Source organism: Physella acuta, unplaced genomic scaffold (genome assembly GCF_028476545.2).
Source record: "Physella acuta isolate Inbredline_101_S28 unplaced genomic scaffold, ASM2847654v3 ptg000185l, whole genome shotgun sequence".
Classification (NCBI taxonomy): Eukaryota; Metazoa; Mollusca; class Gastropoda; family Physidae; genus Physella; species Physella acuta.
The window spans coordinates 177122-198214 of record NW_026731704.1 but is presented as its reverse complement, the minus strand read 5'-3'; the positions used below and the strand labels follow the sequence as shown (position 1 = coordinate 198214).

Sequence of the window (21093 nt, the reverse complement as noted above, 5' to 3'; positions counted from 1 at the left end):
TTCAGATACTGATATTGCAATTCTAAGATTGCAACAAAAAAGCAATAAAACCACTACACAAAAAATGAATTGTTAGACTTTTTTTTTACACCAGTTGCCAATTAGAAATATTTTATCTTGAAACGTTGATTAAAATTTGATTTTAAAAAAAAACAAATTGGCGAACAATAAACATCCAAATATTTATTTAATATTAATGGCACTACACATACACATACATTGTGCTTGTTCAATGACGTAAGAACACCAAGCCTTAGAAAAATGTTAATAGCTAAAGAGCTTTGTTTTATCGTTCCACGATCAAAATTTATTTAAGCTTTCGTGCTTGCTTTGTTTGCTGATTATAACTAGGGCATTTGATTAAATTTTTGAAATTTAAAATGTCTCGCACCATTAAACGGTAATCTTAGAATATGTGCGGTAAATAGAGAAACTACTAGTCGTAAACAAGGAAATTAAAACAATTTTACGTCAAATATTTACAAATAGGAGTAGCTATTTTTTATCCACTTCATCAGTTTGATTTCTAGCCATCAAAGACACATTCTGTGAGAGGAACTCTATCCACGTATAGTACATAGCATCTTGTTTAATATTATTATTGTTTCCTAGACTTATATTGAACAGTATTTTCACAGAATTGTCAACAATAAAATTGAGAGAAATACAAGTTGTTGTTCTTTTAATATCTTGCGTTAGCAGCCCACTCAAGTGCTATACTGAATGTGTGCATTTGGTTCTTTAAACAAACATCAATGAAATTCACAAGCCTTAAAAGCAGGACTATGCGCAGAAGTGAGGCTTTCATCTATGTAAATGTAAATGTGAATGTGAAAACAACAACTATACAATACGCAGTATCTTGTGAGGAATCGAATAATAAAATACAGAATACATATTTTTTTTAAGTTAATAAATATATGTTTGTTGGTACAACTCAAAGAAATTTCAAGATGCGTGTTTTTAATGGGAATAATTTCGTTATTTTATCAAGAAGTGTTCTTTTCTTGTGCGAATACAGTATTTAATATATATATATATATATATATATATATATATATATATATATATATATATATATATATATATATATATATATATATATGTATATGATATGTCACTCAATATCATCAATACTGAAGCTTTTGATCAACTTTGTTGGCCTTGTTAATTGATCTCATCCAATATTCCATTAAGAATAATGAAAACAGTTGCACCTATTTGCATGGGAAATTACCATATTAGAACTAGTCCAAGAATATTTTTTCCTTAAATTATGTAAATCGTATGTTTAATGCGGTATCGTACATAGTTGTTTCCGTATTATGTCAGTAAAATGTCCTGCATCGAATCAACATTGATCCAATTATCCTGGTAGTAATATCCTTGAATTATATCAGAAATTTTCCATGTATCATAATATGCTGCACTAAACTTATATTAAGGAAGTTTAAAATCAAATTAAAAGAGCACTTTATGAGTAAAAAATAAGGCATGTTAGAACATTTTTAAAAACTCGTATGTGATCTAAATTACATCAACCGTAATAAAATAATATAGCTGACTTTCGCTTATTCTTAAAAAGATGAGCGCACTTTTTATTTTAAAAATCTGACAATTGAAAATTACTTAAAAATATTACTCTATATTAAAAAAAAAGAAAATAATCAACAGACCATTTAATAATTAATTTTTTAAAAAGCTAAAACATGAACAAAACTTAAACATTAATTAATTAAACATAGCACGCAGCAACAGTGTGATAGCTGACGTCATAATCAAGAAAGGAGTCTGGCGTATTTGCACGACACCCCTTGCACCACTGTCTTCGGGACCGGGTTCTTCTGTGAAAACGTAATTGATGAATCCACTTGCAATATATGCTACGTTGCTGCAGACTGATTCTGAGAAAAATGCACTTTTTTTTAAAATCATCACTAAATGTTTAGCTACAGATTCGGGATTTAGCTATGCTAAAAAAATACCTTAAAGTAAGTCATTTGGAACAAACAAAACTAAATTAAAGAAAATTTCAGCCTTTGATAATGAAGGACGAATTTTTTACTTAGCAGGTTTTGAAAGTGTTTCATGTACTTAGCATGTTTTGAAAGTGGTTTAAATACTTAGCAAGTTAGGCAAGTAGTTTATTTGCAATTGAATATTAGCTATTATGCTTAGTTTTGACAAGGAATAAGGAGAGTTCAATCCTTGGCAGAAACTCATGTGTCTACCCACATCATAGCATAGTGTTTACCACTAGTTTTTGCGTATGTCTAAGAACCAGACTAAACCTATTTCTTTGTTATCTTGCCTTCCAGTGCGAGTTCCTTAGCTGATAGCAAATCAAACAGCAATGTAAAATTCTTTTGATTGATCTGACTTAAGCAGTCCTTAAATCATTTAAAAAACTAGCAGTAAAAATTTACAGTAACAGGCGATACAAAACATACAATTAAAATTAATTATGGCAACAAAAATTGTACAGTTTACTCTCTGGAAAAAATCCAAAGGGATAATTTTATTGGGGGAAAATAAGGAGTTACATAGCACTGAAGGTGGGGGAGCCTTCTGGCTTTGATTGAGTCTAAACAATGTTGGAGGCGTCATCCTCACTAAGGCAGTCACATTCCTCATTCTCATCATCGGCAGCTTGAAGGGTGTCGAAACAACAGATTTCAAGAAAGTAAGTTTTTGGTTTGTCTCCCAGTCATCTCCAGCATGTTCTGACACCAGTTTTTTTAATGTCAGTAATTTTGGTCGCATTTACTTTGACACCTGGCAAGTACATCCCAGTCCTCCTCTGCCAATCTCACAATGTCTTGATCTTTGTAAATATCCAGGTATTCCTCTGGGTAATAAATCCTTCCTTTCTTTCTAATTTTGTTTTCCAACACTCTAAAAACCTGATCATTGTGATGCCATCTGAATGATGGAACTATCCTCTTCCTCAAACATAAATGAAAACATCTGGCTTTTGCCTTCGTCTTGCGCACACATATGGCAGTGTTATTAGTGACTGCTTTTTGGGATGGATCACTCTGCCTTTATCTGATTCCTCATTTGTTCACAAAAGGAGCATGCCTCTGTTTTGGGTGAACCCAAACACATTCTGGAGTCTCTTTTAAATATCCGTCAGAAGAATTCATAGGTCACATGGTTTTCTGTATTGTATGACAGAAACATTTTCCACAGCTGCTTCATAGAAGTAATTGTAGAAGGAAAGTAGATTATTTTGGACTTAAGTCTGCAGTAGTGGCTTCACCTGCCTTTAAGCCCTTTTATAAAAAAAGCACGTACAGCAGTTCTTTTGGGGCCATACTTAATGCACTTTTGATCACCACCTCGTTTTTCCGTTGAAACTCCTCCATGTTGCTTGATGTTTTTAGCAATGTTTTCGACACGAGAACATCCAATAACCAGCACTTTTAAGAAAAAGTCCTTACAAACTCGCACCCTTGTTTTTGTCTCACATGTCGCCCGTTGTTTGTTTTCGATTTGGTTTTTTGGCTGAGGCCACAATGAACTTAACAATGAAATTGTTCTGATCAGCTTTTTGGGTGTGGCTGTAGAACAACGAGTTGAATGTTGCCATGTCCCTGCTTGTGAGCTCTGCACACTTGAAGGCTGCCTAACTGGTATGTCTGCAGTCAGCTCTACACATCATTTGAAGGCACCTTCCTGGTATGTCTGCAGTCAGCTCTCACAGCTGGTTTTTGTGAATGTCTAAGGAAGGTATAAAAACAATGTCAAATGGTGGAAGTTACTTTACTAATCTTGATTATGGTTAAGTCTAAATCTAGTCTAGATCGAGGATGCTAAATCTAAATTCTAGTTGTAGAAGATGTACTAACTAGTACTATATCTAGCTGTAACTTTGTGTACCGTTATCTCAGTAGTTTGACAAACACTAACACGCTGTAACAACAGTTTCGTCACTATAACTACAGTGTTATGAGTTATGACTCGTTGAGTGTAGTGTGTAGCGATAACACAAGAAAAAGAAAAGAACCCCACTACTGAACTAGATCTAGTTCTAGTAACAGTAACTCAGTGGTAAGGAGTGGATTATTAATAACACTGAAAAATAGAAGATGGCTTACCTCTGAATTTGAATCTGTTTCCTTTTTGAAGCTTTAAATGGGAGATCCATAGGCATTTTTACAAATTACAACGACACTCGCATCGCGTGACAGCCATCTTGAAAGATCGAACGATGTACATGGAAGGAAGTCGCCTATAAGCAATCTAAATTGTGATTGGCTCTATCCTTTAACTAACGACCGCTGCCATTGGCTTGTTATTTAGTAGGAATTGAAAGTGAAACCTAATGAAACTTAGCAGGTTTTGCAAGTGGATCCTATTTTTAAAAAGGGAAATTAGCGAACGTAGTAGGTTTTGATTGTCAAAACTAAAAATAAACTGTGGGTTTTTACTTAATAAAAGAGCAAAGGGAGATAACTCATTTTTTTTTCAAAAAGTCGACTTAGCAGGTTTTGAAAGTGGACTCCTCATAATTATCAAAAAATATAACAATGGCTAAAAAAAGGCATACATATATGCATGTATTTTAGTGGCGTATGCATGTTTTCGGCTACGGGGAGTGGCGACTGTTTACTGTTTATATATAAGAAAGTTTAACAGAACATCGTACTTAAACACCCTTTTCTACATCTACAACGAGAATAAAAGCCACCATAATTGTACAGAATCGCTAATAATATTAAAACCTAACTTAAAGTCTAACGAATTCGATATGTAATCAAATGATTAAAGTTAAGCCTAAATCTCAACCGAAATGTGATATGTTTGAGTGTTTAAAAACATGTTAATTGATAGTGTTATTCTCAGTTTTGTAACAATTATTTTAAATTATACGGGCTTAATGTTACTTTAATATTAGTTGTACTTACCAGTTAGTTCTTTGTTTGTTTCCCTTTTTTGCTTTGTTTGGTTATTTTTTTCATCTTCCTCGATCATTGTTTTGCCTGTAGAAAATTACAAACTTCTACTAAATTTTTTTTTTTTTTAAATGTGTTACGGAAAAAGTAGAGAAACCGTCATTAGCTATTTCTCGTCTCTAATACTCCAGAAAATGTTGTCATTGAAAGTAGTTTGTTGGTCAGAAAAAGTAGAGAAATCGTCATTTGATGTCGTCCATAAATGACGTCACACTCGTAGGTGGGAGGGGGTCCGTAATTTTGTGATGGTGTGTGATGAGGGGGAGGGGGGAGTAATTATGTGACGGAGTGGCAAATGGTGTGACGTCACACTTTTGCATTATAAATAAACCGGGAGTGATCGCCCCTAAACTTTCTCGAATATTCTTATATAAAATAACAGGGGATGGGAACTCGGGCTATAGACATGATTTTTAATCCACTTTAAATACTTAAAGTTTTAAAAATAGAATAAAATCTCGTAGACAAAAGAACTGCACACCAAGTGAACGCCAAATAAAAAAGTTGATACGGATCTACGATTTTGATAAAATACGTATATATGAAATTTCATCAACTTAGCTGTAACGGTACTCAAGTTATCGTGTTTACACACAGACAGACGCACACACACACACAGACAGACAGACACACAGACATAAGGACAGAATTGAAAAGCCCAGTTTTTTTTCAGACTGGATTACGCATAAAACCTCTTAATTTTGATAAATCTGGATTGATAATTTTTGCCCGATTAAAATAAGTCCTTTATACTTCGGATGTGATGAAGGACTGAGGTGTAATACGGTGAAAATTGTTAAAACTTCTAGTGATTTTTGTGCACGATTACAATACTTTCTCTATACTTCGTATATACGAGAAAGAAAAAAAGCAATGTTAGAAAACGAATTGTAGCCGTTATTTCACGTTTTAGAAAACGGTTTTAATAAATTGTTACAGGAATTGATAAAAATACTTCATGTTGACAGAGTTCTGACAAGATTTTGGAAAAATATCGGTTTTAAGAAAAATTCAACTGCAATTTTGATGGGGGGTGTAGGTTTTTTACCAGTCACTTTGCCTTTTGTTTTAGTGTCACACAATTGATATGGAAAGCAAATAAGTCCGTAATGTCAAGTAGCATTTAAGATTCTTTATTTCCACTGTATACAATTCAGTAACAAGATTTTTATATTATTATCTACAACGTTTAGCGGTCCCATTGGGTCGGCGACTGAGGCGGCCGCCCCACCCGCCCTCCCCAAACCACAGCTCTGGAGGAGGGGGGGGGGGGGGCTTTTTAATACGTTTTCCCTACGGCGCTAAGGTGTGCGGACCTTTGACCACAGGTCCTTTGACCATAGGGGGTTTGACCATAGGGGGTTTGACCACACCGGAGCTTTGACCATAGGGGCTTTGACCATAAGGGGTTTGACCACAGCGGGCCTTTGACCATAGCGGTGCTTTGACCATAGGGGGTTTGATCATAGGGGGTTTGACCACATGTGTTTTCTCAGCAGAGTGTCTTTGATCAATGGTGGTCTATCAACTAGTGTTTGATCACAAGCGCTGTGTCCGGCTTTGATCATATGTGTGATACAATTAACACGATTTTATACATGTTTCCTAGAGCCAAGAACTATATTTTAGTCTCCACATAAAGGCTGTTGCTAGGCCTCATAGATTTATTTTAAATGTAAATGAAACACAAATAATGCTACATATAACAAGTTTCACAAATAAATAATGTAGATGTACTTGAAAATACATAGCATATATAAAGGATAAAAAAAATGATACAAAACTTGCCAACAATATAGTCAAAGATGTAATACATAAAATGGTTAACTAAATGACAGATGTGCTATAGCACGCAAATATGTCAGTGCATCTGTTTGACCATATGTCTGGACAGCACGTTTTATCATATCATTACATCATGTCGAAATTTAAAATATAATTTATAAACTTTTAACCATATATCCTTACCATATATGGTTAGCATTCGACAAACCACCTGAGATCAAAGACCCTATGTGGACAAAACACCTATGATCGAAGCCGGACGCAGCGCTTGTGATCAAACACCAGTTGATAAACCACCTGTGATCAAAGACCCTCTGCTGAGAAAACACCTATGGTCAAACCCCCTATGGTCAAACCCCCTATGATCAAACCCCCTATGGTCAAAGTTCCGCTATGGTCAAAGCCCCGCTGTGGTTAAACCCCCTATGGTCAAAGCCCCTATGGTCAAAGCTCCGCTGTGGTCAAACCCCCTATGGTCAAACCCCCTATGGTCAAAGCACCTGTGGTCAAAGGTCCTAGGACCGGCGCTGAATAACCTGGCGCCGGCGCTGCTTGTATATGTTTGAATGTATGTTATTAAGGTTAGTTGGTCCTTGCGCTTCTAACTTTTAGCGTGTTTGTCACGGCCGGGGATTCTATGGAGCAGAGTAACTTGAAAGCTACCTGGCGTTTAGAGGTACGTAGGTCGCTCTTTATTACATTCATCAAGTGTATTAATACCAACGAAGTAAACAGTTTTGTGTTACACCAACTACTTTTTTTAAAATAGCAAATGTACAGTCCGCAAATCAATAATGCAAAAAAAAAAAAAGAAAACATACTCACAAGCAGAACTCATCGTTACGATACCAACCGACGCGAGTTCAATTTGGGCTTTAGCCTCTGCATTATTTTGACATTTTGCTTTTTGTTCCGTGAAACATTCGTTAGCTTGTTTGGATATCCTACGAATGGTTTAATTGGATTTCATTGCAAGTTTTAAACACTAAAAGATTTTCATGCTTTTTAAAAAAATATTTTAAATTGAAAATATTTTGTTATTAATCTAAATAATTGCAAACGTTAATTGTTTTAAAGTTAAAGAAACTAAAAGCATATATTATAAAGTAGTATATTTTATAATCTTACTTGCAAGTTTCTTGGGTGGGACCGCTTTGCTGTTGCTGCTGTAGATTGCCCATTATGCTCATACATTTCATAATGTTGCAGTCTGAATCACCAGCCTGGCCTGTGGTTCAAATATGTGTAGGTTTAAACGTTATAGTGGGTGCAGTGGCATTCCTAGGTTGGGTGTCACCCGATGCGGCACTTCTTGTTATCACCCCCACAAGAAACAAAGTATATATATATATATATATATATATATATATATATATATATATATATATATATATATATATATATATCTGTGTGTGTGTGTGTGTTTGTGTCGGCATACATAGGCCTATTATTTAAATATAAGCCGCATACGCGTACATTTATGTGTATATGGTTTTTTCCTTGGTGTCACCCCCCTAAATGGTATCACCTGGTCCGCCACCTCCCCCCCCCTTCCGCCTCGCCCTCGCTACGCCTCTGAGTCAGTGAGCACTTATTGCGAATAACCACCAAGTTATACAATCTACGTTTGAAAAAATAAAGTGATCGGCGACACCACCTATTTATTCGTTAGTACTTACAGTTGGTATTGGACGGACTGGTCTAGCGGTAGAGAGCTGGACTGCTAACCCGTAAGTCTCGAGTTCGATACCGGGTTCAAGTTAGTAGACCGTCCCTGAGACCACCCAACTCTGATGTGTACCTACCTCACGTTAGGGAGAGTAAAGGCGGCTGAGCATAGTGCTGACCACGCTATATCTTCATATACCGAGGTCACAGAAACAAGTGAACTCTACTTCACTTGCCCTATAGACCGTCAAGTTTGAAAGGGAAACTTTACTTTTACTTACAGTTGGTGAGCTTCATTTTCATTTGTGCCAATCCCATTTTAATTTTGCTCTTCAGTTCTTTACCACACGAGGGCAATAATGCCGTGTAGCAGTCTGTGATTTCTTTAGCAAATCTGGGGGTGGGGGTTGATAAAATTTGAATTTACTAATTAACGAAAGAGACCATATCAAGGTAGTGTGTGTGGGGGGGGGGGGGGGGGGGAAGGGAGAGGGTATAAATGGATGAAGCTTTAGCCGATATGTATGAGTATTTGTGTCGGGGAGGGGGGGGCGGGGTAGAACATTACTCCTCACAGTAATTACACATAGATCAATTACCCCCAGAGGAATAGCATGGGTAGAAGCGGGGGAGGTACATATGTCCCCGGGTGCCGACCTTAGGGGGCGCCAAAATGGGTTGGAAAAACAAATGAAATTAAAATCTCATTTTAACTGCAGTTTTGCATTATAAATATAAATAATATATGAGGTGGGGTTGCAAATGGAAAGTTTGAGGGGGAGGGTGCAAATTGAAAATTGAAAGGTTGTTCCCGAGGGGGGGCGCCAAATTGAATGTTTTTAATAGTTTGTCGCCGGGCGCCGGGACGGGTCGCTGCGCCCCTGATTGCCTAGCTCTTGACAATACCTATTTTGCATGAAACTTTTAACGTGAGAACCCCGCCAATTTATAAAATGCTTAAAGCATTAGAATATTGCCTGAATGGCTCTATTTACTGAAAAAAAATAGTATTTTATTCTTTCTCTTTGCATTCTATTCAATACAAAACAGGGAAACTGGCAAAATGCTGAAAAAAGTTCATTTCTTCCAGAACATTTACTATCTTTTCTCTATCCCTATCCCCAACGCAAACCAAATCTCTATCCTTTTAACTATATCGCAAGTCTTATACTTATCCTATTATTTGTTAAAGTAAATTAATAATCGAAGGTATTAAATACCACAACGTAATATGTATTGACATAAAAGGGTCGTTTACTAACATTGACACCACTTACTTGCTCATTAAATTTATGTCTCCAGGGTTTTCTTGAACTTTATTCATATCCTTTGTGCAGGCTTGAAATTCATTACGAGTACACGCCGCATTCGTCGTGCTAAACAAGCCTGGAGTTAGAGGGAAATTAGTATTTACATCTACATACCGTTTTAGTAATGCCTTGTTGCGCTGTGCTGTACATGTATGTTAGGCATTTTTCAACTGTTCAAATCCACCCAACTAGGTTTTTACTTGTTAAGTGTTAATTGATTGATTAACTTTAAGAATTGGGGGTTAGGTTATGATTTGTGTTAAAATTAGAGGCAGAGCTAAATAAAAAAGAGGCGCCCCGATAAAAATGCCAGGCCCTAAATATATATATATATATATAATATATATATATATATATATATATATATATATATATATATATATATATATATATATATATATATATATATATATATATATATATATATGAAAACATGGATAAGAATGGTTGATCAAGAGGCGAAAACAGCTGGGCTCACATGAGCACAATTTAAGGGAGCAGCCCAAAACCGAGTCCGCTGGAAATGTGTAGTCGCAGCCCTTTGCTCCACAGGGGCCACAAAGGAATGATGATAATGATATGTAAATATATATATATATATATATATATATATATATATATATATATATATATATATATATATTTATATATATATATGGTTCACAGAAAAAAGCGCAAACAGAAAAAACAACGAAAAATGTGCAAAAGAGAAATTTAGCACAAAGACCTATATGGACTAGATGACACATTTATACATGACTCTTAGTGTTGCTGTGAGAGTGTCGTGTTTGATCACGTGATGTACTACCACTTAAAGCATACCACTACCATCTGCATTTCCATCATCACGATACAGGCGATAATCGCTTAACACAATGCCTATTATTTTCTTGGTCAATAATTATTCAACTACTATTCTCGTATAAATAAACATAAAACTATGATAATGAAATAATTTAAAATACATCATTGTTATGATGTGTGTTTTATTAGGGTATTTTGGTGCGAATGAATATTGGTGCGAGAGATATGACGAATGCATGTTTTATGACGTAGATAAAAGAGAGTGTAGTTTTGCCATACGAATGGGCTGTTATGGTATGCAAGCTAGGTAGTTCGAACTAGGAACATTGTAAGAGATACCTCGTGTAATGTCGATATCAAGGATATTTTTATGTTTATTTATACGAGAATAGTAGTTGAATAAATATTGACCAAGAAAATAATAGGCATTGTGTAAAGCGATTATCGCCTGTATCGTGGTGATGGCAATGCACATCGTAGTGGTATGCTTTAAATGGTAGTAGATCACGTGATCAAACAAATTTACCACATGACCTTTAAGATAATAAGACAAACATTTTACTGAATATAACGAAGGCACTAAGGAGAAACGGCACAGAAATATCCATTTTCTTTGTCCGTTTGGTCTTGCCACTCTAAAATCTATTTAAGCTATGCGCTGGTAAAGGCAGGGGAAGCTACCACACATCTCGCCGGTCCTGGCAGGGAAATCGACTCGACATCTCATTCGCGAGACTGGGCTAAATATGGCGCGTGGAGGATGCTGGTAGAAATGGTAACAATGGGTATCAATACTCGATACTCAAACCATCCATGATAAAGTCCTGATTAGGTATTTTATATAAAAACCATTTTTTGTAGTCGATTTGTGAAGGGGTTAAAAATAGAACACTACTCAGTAGATTTTTTTCAAAGATTCGTTTCGAATTTTTTTAAGTGTGTGAATTTTGATTCACTTTAGTTTGAAGATTGTGTTATAAAATAACGCCATGGTGTAAAAGAATAAAAGATTGATTTTTTAATTCGCCTGTCGTCAAAAACTGATGTGAAGATTAAAGCTTTTCAATGCATAATTTGTTTTAGAAGTTGTTTTTGTTTTGTTAATAAATAACGCTTTCAAATTTGGTTAGGTCAAAACGTATTGTAATAAATAATCTTTTGAAATGTGGGTACGGCTAACCAGTAACACACCCTCCTCCTCCTCTATTCTAGCCCCATCATTTTTACCAGATTCCTTAGCCAGGCAATCGATACAGAAATGAGGTCAACCGCCCTAAAATGTAGTACGCCGAAAACGTAATATACAGCCCCCCTCCCACCCTTACATGGCCCAGCATTTGTATTCGACCCCACCCTCTCCCCCAATAGCTGACCCTCCCAAATGCCAGCCACAGCCAAGGCCAAAAACTCCAAGCACACAGATATTGATGCTGAATGGTTTTGTCACTTTGTCGGACTAAAACCTAGGCCATTGGAGTTGTGGGTCCTGGAACTCTTCCAGCACTTCAAGTCTGCTAGTATTTCGTCTATCCCTCTCCCCATCCCCCCTTTATCATCCCCCTCCCTACCTTCATTCCCACTGAAACATGTTCGCATTTATATATATATATATATATATATATATATATATATATATATATATATATATATATATATATATATACATATATATATAAGTATAACCGTTGTCTTTCCCCTTGAATGTGCGAATATTATGACGTATCACGGGTAACGTAAGGAGACGTTAATAAGATGTTACCTTTTGTGTAGATCTTTATGGCAATCCTTTGCCAAGTCTCTTTCAAAGTGGATAACATGATAGGGGAGGTAATCTGACTGGACAAGCCGTTGTAGGGGAAGTAGTATGTGCGGGTGATTTGGTCTAGTTTTGTGCATCTTTTTCTTTTAAAAGTATTTTTGTAAAAAATGTATTACATACAATTTTTAAAAGTGTATCAACGTTTATAAAATTTCTAAAATTGTGTCTGAAATGTATTGACTGCACAGTTACTTCCCTTTAAAATAAATCATTAAAGCGGGGGAAGAAAAAATTTACTTTTTATTACTTTGTTTTTGGTGTTAAGAAAACAAGTGCGATGTCGTTGGTATTTTTAATACTGCCTTTTATTTATTCTATACACTGAACAAACTGTTCAATAATTATTTTTTTAAAATCAATAACATTTAAAAAGCCAGGTCCTACAAATCCTATATGTTTATTTCTTTCCATTTACGGATAAGCTTGGAGTATTATCATTTTGTTCACTAAATTGAAACAGGCGCGTCCGCCGGCGCCCCTGCACGGTTCGATTTGGCACCCTGGGCTATCATGTGAGCGCTATGCTGCATAATTTTGTTTTAAACAGTGCGATAGACTATGGGTAAGAAAGGTTACTATAGTCTTTAAGTGAATCAAATCCGGGCGTCCTATGGCACCCCGACAGGGTGCTATTTGGCGCCACGGGCTTCCCGTGTACGCTATGGTACCTACGTTCGCGTGAGTTCAAAATATTATGAATAAGTTATGTACTATAGTCGTTTACTAAGTTGAATCAGGCGGTAACGTCATGGTGCGTCCTCTGGCGCCCAGACATGGTGCTATTTGGGACCCCGGGCCTCACGTGTTCGCTTTGGCGCCTACGTTCGTTAAAGTGAGTGCAAAAGACTATGAATAAGTTGGGGCACTATAGTCGTTTATTAAGCTGAAACAGGTGATTCCGACCCTGGCTAGACTATGAGCACTTTGCGTTTATGTTCGCGTTAGTGTTTTTTTGTGTTTATGTTGGGTTTGCGTTAGTGGTTGCGTTTTGATTTGGTTCGTTTTTGTTCTTTCTTTTTTCGTTTTCGTTTGTGTTTTTTTCTTTGGGTTTGTGTTAGTATTTGTGTTTGTGGTTGGTTTTGCGTTTGGATATGGTTTGTTTTCGTTTGCTTTTTCGTTTGTGTTTTTTTCTTTGGGTTTGTGTTTGTGGTTGGTTTTGCTGTTAGGTTTTTGTTTCGTTTGTATTTGTAATAGTGTTAGCGTTATAATTGCGTTTAGTTGTTTTTGGTTTTGGTTGGTTGTGGTTTGGGTAAGGCAATGCCGGGTTTATGATGATTACTAAACACACAGGTAATGGTCTTTAACAGAAAGGTTTTCCACAGATGCCAGAGCAGGGCCTGGCCGGGACGGCTTGTAATCTATATACTACTAAAACTCAAGTTTGTTTACATGTTTGAATATTTTTTTTTTTTTGTTTTTTTTTTTTTGTTTTTTTTTTTGTTTGTTTGGCTGATCGATTATTGTGAATAGTTCTACTCTATCTGGAGAGCTGTAAAATAGTATGTAGGTAGAGAATAATTTGTTATTGCAGACAGACTGTTAATCACAAATTTATTTAAAGACGTTAATTAATTTATTGATTTATTCATAGGTAGATTAACCACATTTTTTTAAAAAGATGAGCAAATCCACTACACTCGATGGAAACAGTGACGTCACATGATGTGTTTATTTTTTTTACATCAATAATGGCGGCCTATCGAAGAAGATTGTGTTCCCATTCCAATCTTTAACGCGTTCTAAAGCTAATTTTCTGTCGGCTTTATCTTTAACAATACGTCCGTTTGTTGTATTTATTACGTTCCAACATGTATGTCAATTTTCAACTGTCTTTTTCATTTAGTTTTACGATAAATTTCTCTAGATCTACAATCTGTCCAAGAAAGTTATCTATAGATCTAGATCAAGAATCTAGGTCAAATAAAAGATGTATTAGTTATAAATACATAAAAAAAAAACGAGACTTAAGCAAACCAGTCGTAGATCTAGAATATAGATAATTATATCTAGATTTAGATAATAATGAGTTTCTATATACAAAATATTTTAGACCTTTATTATTTTGTATAAATCTTTGTTCCGACTATGTTAATTTTGAAATGCTGGATCCAGGGCCTATTTGCGTAGCTTAAGATTCATACGCGGCTTCGATACCGGTAATTTTGCTAAATTATAAACGTAAATTCTAAATATAGCTCAGTCGTAGATCTAAAATATAGATAATTCTATCTAGATTTAGATAATAATGATCTTCTATATACTAAACTATTTTAGACCTTTATTATTTTATATTATTTTATATAAATCTTTGTTTGGAATATGGTAATTTTGAAATGCTCGCTCCAGGGCCTATTAGCGTAGCTATTAGCTAATGATTAGATCTAGATTCTAGATCTAGCAAGAAAAACTAAACTTAAAACTTAAGCAAACGAGTCGTAGAATCTAGATCTAGATAATTTCAGACCTTCTTTATTTTATATAAATCTTTGTTTGGTTAATTTAAGATAAAATTTAATTTGAAAAAGTTCCCCCCTCCGGGAAGGAAAAAGTCTGAAAGAAACACTGTTGTCGCGCTTAGCCACTACCCGAAGATTAGACACATTAATTAGGCGGTAGTTTTATTATAGAGTATCGATTAAGACATTTCTTTGAGTTTGGGGGGGGGGGGCTTAAACGTTCTTTCGCGAGCGTGGGGCTTCGCCCCTACCCGAAGAATTGTATGAAAGAAACCACTTTTAAGATTAGACAAAAATGGCTTTTTAATTCAATGTTTACTCGAGAATCAATGACTATATATTATTTTGTGCACTCTCACGGCTGTCGACTTTTTTCTACTATATGCTGAATATGACGTCATGATTCGCTTCCGCTTTACTGTGAAAGTTTTTTATTTTCTTGTGTTTTCTCTAGAGCGTTTTTGTCAGATAGATAGATAGATAGACAGATAGATACATAGATACGTAGATACATAGACAGACAGACAGCGAAACTATCGATATTAATAAATTTAATGTGAACAAGCAGACAATTATCAGCACTGTTTTAAAGACCTCAGATGAACTTAAATAATGTTAGTGCATCATTAAAATTAACTATAGCCAAATATAATAATGAAATACAAATTACAACTTCTTAAAAGCTATAGAACTAAACAAGTTAATTAAAAAAGTATAGTGACATTCATGCGCAATTTCCTTATGTTATCTAAAAATAGCTCTGACGTATAATGCTGGGGTGCGTTCAAGCTAGAAGAACGATCGGTTTGTAGGTGTTTATGTAATTTTAAAATTTGTGACCGAACGAGAGGATATTTTTGAAAACTTTCTTCGGCAATATTGTTCTAAATTATGGCAGGAATCGATTGGTACATGTTTCAAGTCGCTAAGTGGTGTCGTTGCCGAGATATGGGCAAAAAACTGCATTTTTTCGAGGTTTTTTGGCTTTTCCTGGAAATCCATGAAAGAAACCCGGAATTTTTATGGCCTATGTTCATTCTCGTAACTTGCTTAACATAATTGCTTTGGAACTAGTCATCGATATTGCTTCGTTGAGGAGGAGATACGACTTAATGCCCGGACACACATTCATACATCCATACATTCATTCATTCATCCATCCATTCCCAGAAATGACGAGTTAATAAACGCAATTCTCCAGAATGGAAATTGCGCTAAAAAGTAAACAAGTAAATATGTGGAGCCTATGTCTGTCGCTTACAATTAAGGTCAACTTTGTTTAACGTATTTCTTAAGAACTCATTGTACACTATACCATTTAGGCCAAAGAATTAACTCAATCAATCGAACCATGACGAATATTCGCTACACGGGGGTGGGGAATGGTGAGAAAGTAAGAGAAATGGGGGCGAGTCGAATTTTTTAACGATCTTGGCTAAAGCGGTTAAATATTTAGACAGCGTAGCTATTTTTAAGAAAACATCTAAAATAATGAAAATTTTTAAATCGAATTAAGGTGTAAACGTACTTGTAGATTTAGGTGTAAGCGTTGGTGTAGATACAGGTGAGGTTGTAAATGTGGGAAATAGTGAAAACAAAGATGTAATTGATGTTGTTTTGGTTGCTGTAAAGTTGTGAGTGTAAGTGTAGGGGTCGATGTATGGGTATTACGTAATGCGATAAGTATGCGTGTGGGTGCGGGTGCGGGAAAGTCGCGGAATTGTGTGCATTTTTATGTACTTAACTGTATTAAATTTCCGTATGTCTATTACATAAAGTAAAAAACGAATTGTAAAAAAGTTGTAAACATTGCATTCAGAGTTCACGAAAGAATGTTTGTACTTAAAATGTAGGTGATGGAGTGGGTAGGGGTGAGTTGTGCACATCATGCTATAAGTATGCGGAGGGGGGGTGAGGTAAAATTTACGTAGTTGTGTGTATTTATTATAAACTTTACTGTATTAAATTATTTCCATATGTCTATTACATGAAGGTTAGATAAATGCAATAAGTAAGCGTGGAGGTGTGGAAAAGTCTCGAAGTCGTGCGTATTTAATTGTATTAAATTATTTCCGTATATATAAAACATCAAAGTTTTTAAAAATATATTAATGAATTTAAAGAACCCACATAAATTGAAGTTTCACGCTTAAAATATAGATCGATATTGTAGTATCTAAAAGAGAATGTTTGATAATATAAGTGCCAATGATACTTGTTTCCATACAATTTGTTTGTTTTACATAAGGGTAAAAATTTATGTCATATTCATGCATGGTTCCTTCCTTCCTTATACGGAGACCGGCTCAGAAGGTTCACTTCCATTAGCCAGGCATGCCTCAGTGTGACAAACCCCGATCACCAGGGTTTCCCACACATCGGTCGCTACTTCCGTCGGTTCTCACCGGGATTTCCTTTCCCACCCACCAGACGCGGGACGTCGTCCTACCGCCTGGTACCCAGCTTGATCGTGGGGGGCATCCCGTCATGCATGGTTAAAGGGGGTGAGATGAAGAGCGATGATAGTTTGGACGTTTATCGCAATATATGCAACATTTAGGTGGGGTGACTTTGAAAGGTTAACATCATAGGGTGATATTTTAAAATGTAGAATTTTAATATAATCTACACAAAAGACCGCTTCTATACACATGCGACTTTTTTTTTCAAAATCTATTTAAAGCTTTACTTACCAAAAAGGTGTAGAAATCAAGGCGGCTGCGAGTATTAAGGACCACATTATCCTCTTGTATCCCGAGGTAATTGAAACAGATGTATTATTTAGTATGTCCTATGTGTCTTAAACACAAACGGAAAAGATGATGATGAGTCCGAATAATTTTAATTCAAGTCCTTAGAACACTAAAACTTATCACAGCAATTAAGCAAATGGCCACGAAAAGTATCCGAATAACAGGGCCCAACGTATACAATCACGTGGTTTTAAATTAAGCCATAGGATTAGTCACTATAAAATAATAAATCTTTAAAATGAAGACACCATTAGTTATATTTAAAACCAATGGATAGTTCGTTTTTTTTCTCAATATGGATGGAGCTTCAATTTTTGACTGAATGACATGGTAGATTTCGTTTACCGATTGCAAAAATAGCCCGCGCATTACCTATTTAACACAAGCCCAATTGGTCGCCTTTCATCTTCGCACCTTTTACGTTATACCCCCCCCCCCCCCCCCCGCCCCCCACCCCCCTTTCGCACAGAGGGCATCCTTTAAGAAATCTCGCTTGACGCTTGTCTTTGACATTACATATCATTCGTCTGATACGCTTCACCAGGTTACACGCTTGGTTTTTTAATCTTGAGTTCAAGGACAGATCCGGGTAGGGGTTGGGGAAAAGAGGGGATGGGGGGAGGAGGAGGATAAAAACGTCGGTTCGATACTCTATTTAAGTATTGGCAAATTTACAGGAGTCGTTGATGTTGATTGTTAACAATAGTTGAACCGAGTTCTCGCTACTGTCATCACGTGAGTGCTGATTACTCTCATCACGTAATTATTCTCATCAAGCCTGTGGAGACCTTGTGTGACGCATGTATTGGCACCCGCCCCTTCCATCGACCTCACCCCTGGGACCAAGATATGCCCAGCACCTCACTGTTCGCTCACCTTCGTCCTGTCAGCTTCAGACCCAACCTTTTTTTTTTGTTACTTAGGAGATTCTTGTATCATAATAGGATAGCATTGTTATTCGATTAATCAAGAAGCTAATAGCTCTATTTTCATTTTTAATTAGGATTAGTAATCGTGATGTTGTCGTGATAATGGATGTTTATTTAATATAAATAAACAACCAGGCTATATTCCATTGACCGCAGTAGTCGAGTGTAGCCTATTGATGACAAATGCATTGTGTCCACACTTTTGTGAAATCGATGTACATTTTTACTGATATTTCGACAATAATTAATACAAGATACAAGAACACTCATGTACAATGTCAGAAAAGTAGAATGCAAATATGTTATGAATGTTTAAATATAATATGTTGCACTATTTTAATATTGGAATAAGATTTATAAACTCATTTCTCTCGACATTATGTTTTTGGACATACTGCATTTGTCCTATATACACTCGTATTGTTCTTTATCATAGAAATTAATTGTAGTGACTCTCATTGTTTTACTTTCCCTGGCCATTCCGGTTGACCTAAAGGGGGGGGGGGGGTTGAGGGTAGTTTTTTTTTAATATTTAAATTGATAAAACAATTAAAAACGGATGTTCGACTGCTTATATTAAATACTAAAATATGAAAATATGTGTAATCCATTGTTCCTAAACTGCTTTAATTTTTACAAATGTAACTATAATTTTATCATTTGCCATATTGTTTTTATTTATTTTTAAATTTAGTATGATTACATTTACTTTTCAAGCCTATACCTTCACATTTGCTCTTTAAACTCTATCTGTGTTGGTCTACAAACTTTTCACTTGAACAATATGTTTGTTACGTCTATTTATTTAAAATTCAATCGAAGTTTGAACCATTTGGTGGAACAAATGAATGACAGCCGATACTCTGAACGTGTTTAGGTGTCATTTTAATGTTGTTAACATGTGTTTTTGTGACGTACCCTACACAATATGACTGAAAGCCGTTACCCTGACAACACCATATACCGCATATGTCTAGGACGATAATTTAAAAATGAACCCTATAAACACTGTCGGACATATTTTATATTATGTGACATTAACAAGTACTCCCAAAATGCAAATCGCGGACATTGATTTATTTTTCATTTAGCCAGAGAACAAAACAAAAGAACGGATGGTCGCTTTCATATTTGTATTTGATTTTTTTATTAACTTCATGGGATTTTCGGATATCACCTGATTCACCATCCCCCTCCCCCATTCCCGCAACACACATCCTAATAGCTTTTTGTTTCATGCTCTCTGTGGAGTATTGTAAATACTTCCCTTTATTTGGGGACATGGTTGTTCGTGATCATGGGGAAACAGACGGCGGAACTGACGCAATGTTGTATAATAAAGGGACACAATTCTATTAGATTTTTTTTAAAAATCACCAGCCCTGCAATAAGCGGTAAAAAAAGTTTATTCACAAATAAAAATTGGCATAAGACTAATGGATGTTAACATAGAAAAGGTTCCTACTCACATAGAAATAATTCTTAATGACTAGCAAATCTAAAAATAGCGATTAGGCCATAACAAATTAAAAAAAATTATGGAATATTTAGCAGGTGTTTAAAAAAAACACCAGATTACTCTACAAACAACCAAAACTTGTGAATACCTTAGAACCATAAAAAAATCAGATTAGACTACACACAAGTAAAAAAAAACGTGAATATTTAGTAGAAGTAAAAAACAGAATAGACTACAGGGGATCGTCCATAAATCACGTCACACTCGTAGGGGGGGGGGGAGGGGGGAGGGTCCGTAATTTTGTGACGGTGTGTGATGAGGGGGAGGAGGGGGGAGGTTCATATGGTCACACTTTTGCATTATAAAAAAAGCAATGTTAGAAAACTAATTTTAGACGATATTTCAGGTTTTATAAAACTGTTTTAATAAATTGTAATATGAATTGATTAAAAAACTATATTTTAGAAAAATATCGATGTTTAAAAAAAAAATTCAACTGCAATTTTGAGGGGGGTTGTAGGCTTAGGTGTGACTTCATTTTAGGGGGGGGGGGATCTGGCTTTTTGTGAAGACGTGTGACGAGGGGATGGGGGGGAGGTAAAAATCGTCAAAAAAAGCCTGACGTCATTTATGGATGCACAAACTAGAAAAACGTGAATATTTAGTAGCCTATCATATACACACGGGTCATCGTTCACAACAAGACGACGATTGTGAATGAGAGAACAGAGGAGAGATGTGTTAACGACTTACCCAGATAGGCAACTACACACAACACGATCCAGGCAGCTAACATGGTTCTCATCTCGACTAGAAAGAGCGGCAGTTTGATAATGAATTCTACGCAAGTTGAGGCAAAATGAGCAAGCACTGGCAAAGTGATGAGGGGGGGGGGGGGGCGGGGGCGGTATAGAGGTGGGGTGGTATGTGTGTGTGTGCCAATGTTTGGAGTTTGTCGTGGCTACTCTGGGTTATCTGCCGTGGAATAGCTTGGATTCAATATATAAAATTGGAGAGATCAATTAATTAAGGAGAGAGTGTGTGTGTGTAGGGGTGAGGCGTGGGGTGGGCTGTGTGTTGTGTAAAAAGGAATGCGTGGGGAAAAAGGTTAACTAAAAATAGCACTTTTTTTTGTTAAATTTGGCAGTATTC

General features: G+C 35.9%; 1 protein-coding gene across 2 annotated transcripts; it reads right to left on the bottom strand.

Annotated features, from left to right (window-relative positions):
• Positions 1 to 1383: 1383 nt before the first annotated feature.
• LOC131936703 (uncharacterized) lies at positions 1384 to 20771 on the bottom strand. 2 transcript variants are annotated; one of them, XM_059293746.1, is made up of 7 exons: positions 20695 to 20771; positions 9689 to 9797; positions 8693 to 8805; positions 7872 to 7971; positions 7569 to 7687; positions 4911 to 4985; positions 1384 to 1904 (listed from the first exon to the last, which is right to left on the bottom strand). In XM_059293746.1, exons 1-7 carry the CDS (start codon positions 20744 to 20746, stop codon positions 1732 to 1734), a joined length of 741 nt encoding a protein of 246 aa, XP_059149729.1. In that variant the 5' UTR covers positions 20747 to 20771; the 3' UTR covers positions 1384 to 1731. The 2 variants fall into 2 exon arrangements, with proteins under 2 accessions (XP_059149729.1, XP_059149730.1); XM_059293747.1 differs by lacking the exon at positions 20695 to 20771 and adding an exon at positions 17494 to 17533.
• Positions 20772 to 21093: the final 322 nt, after the last annotated feature.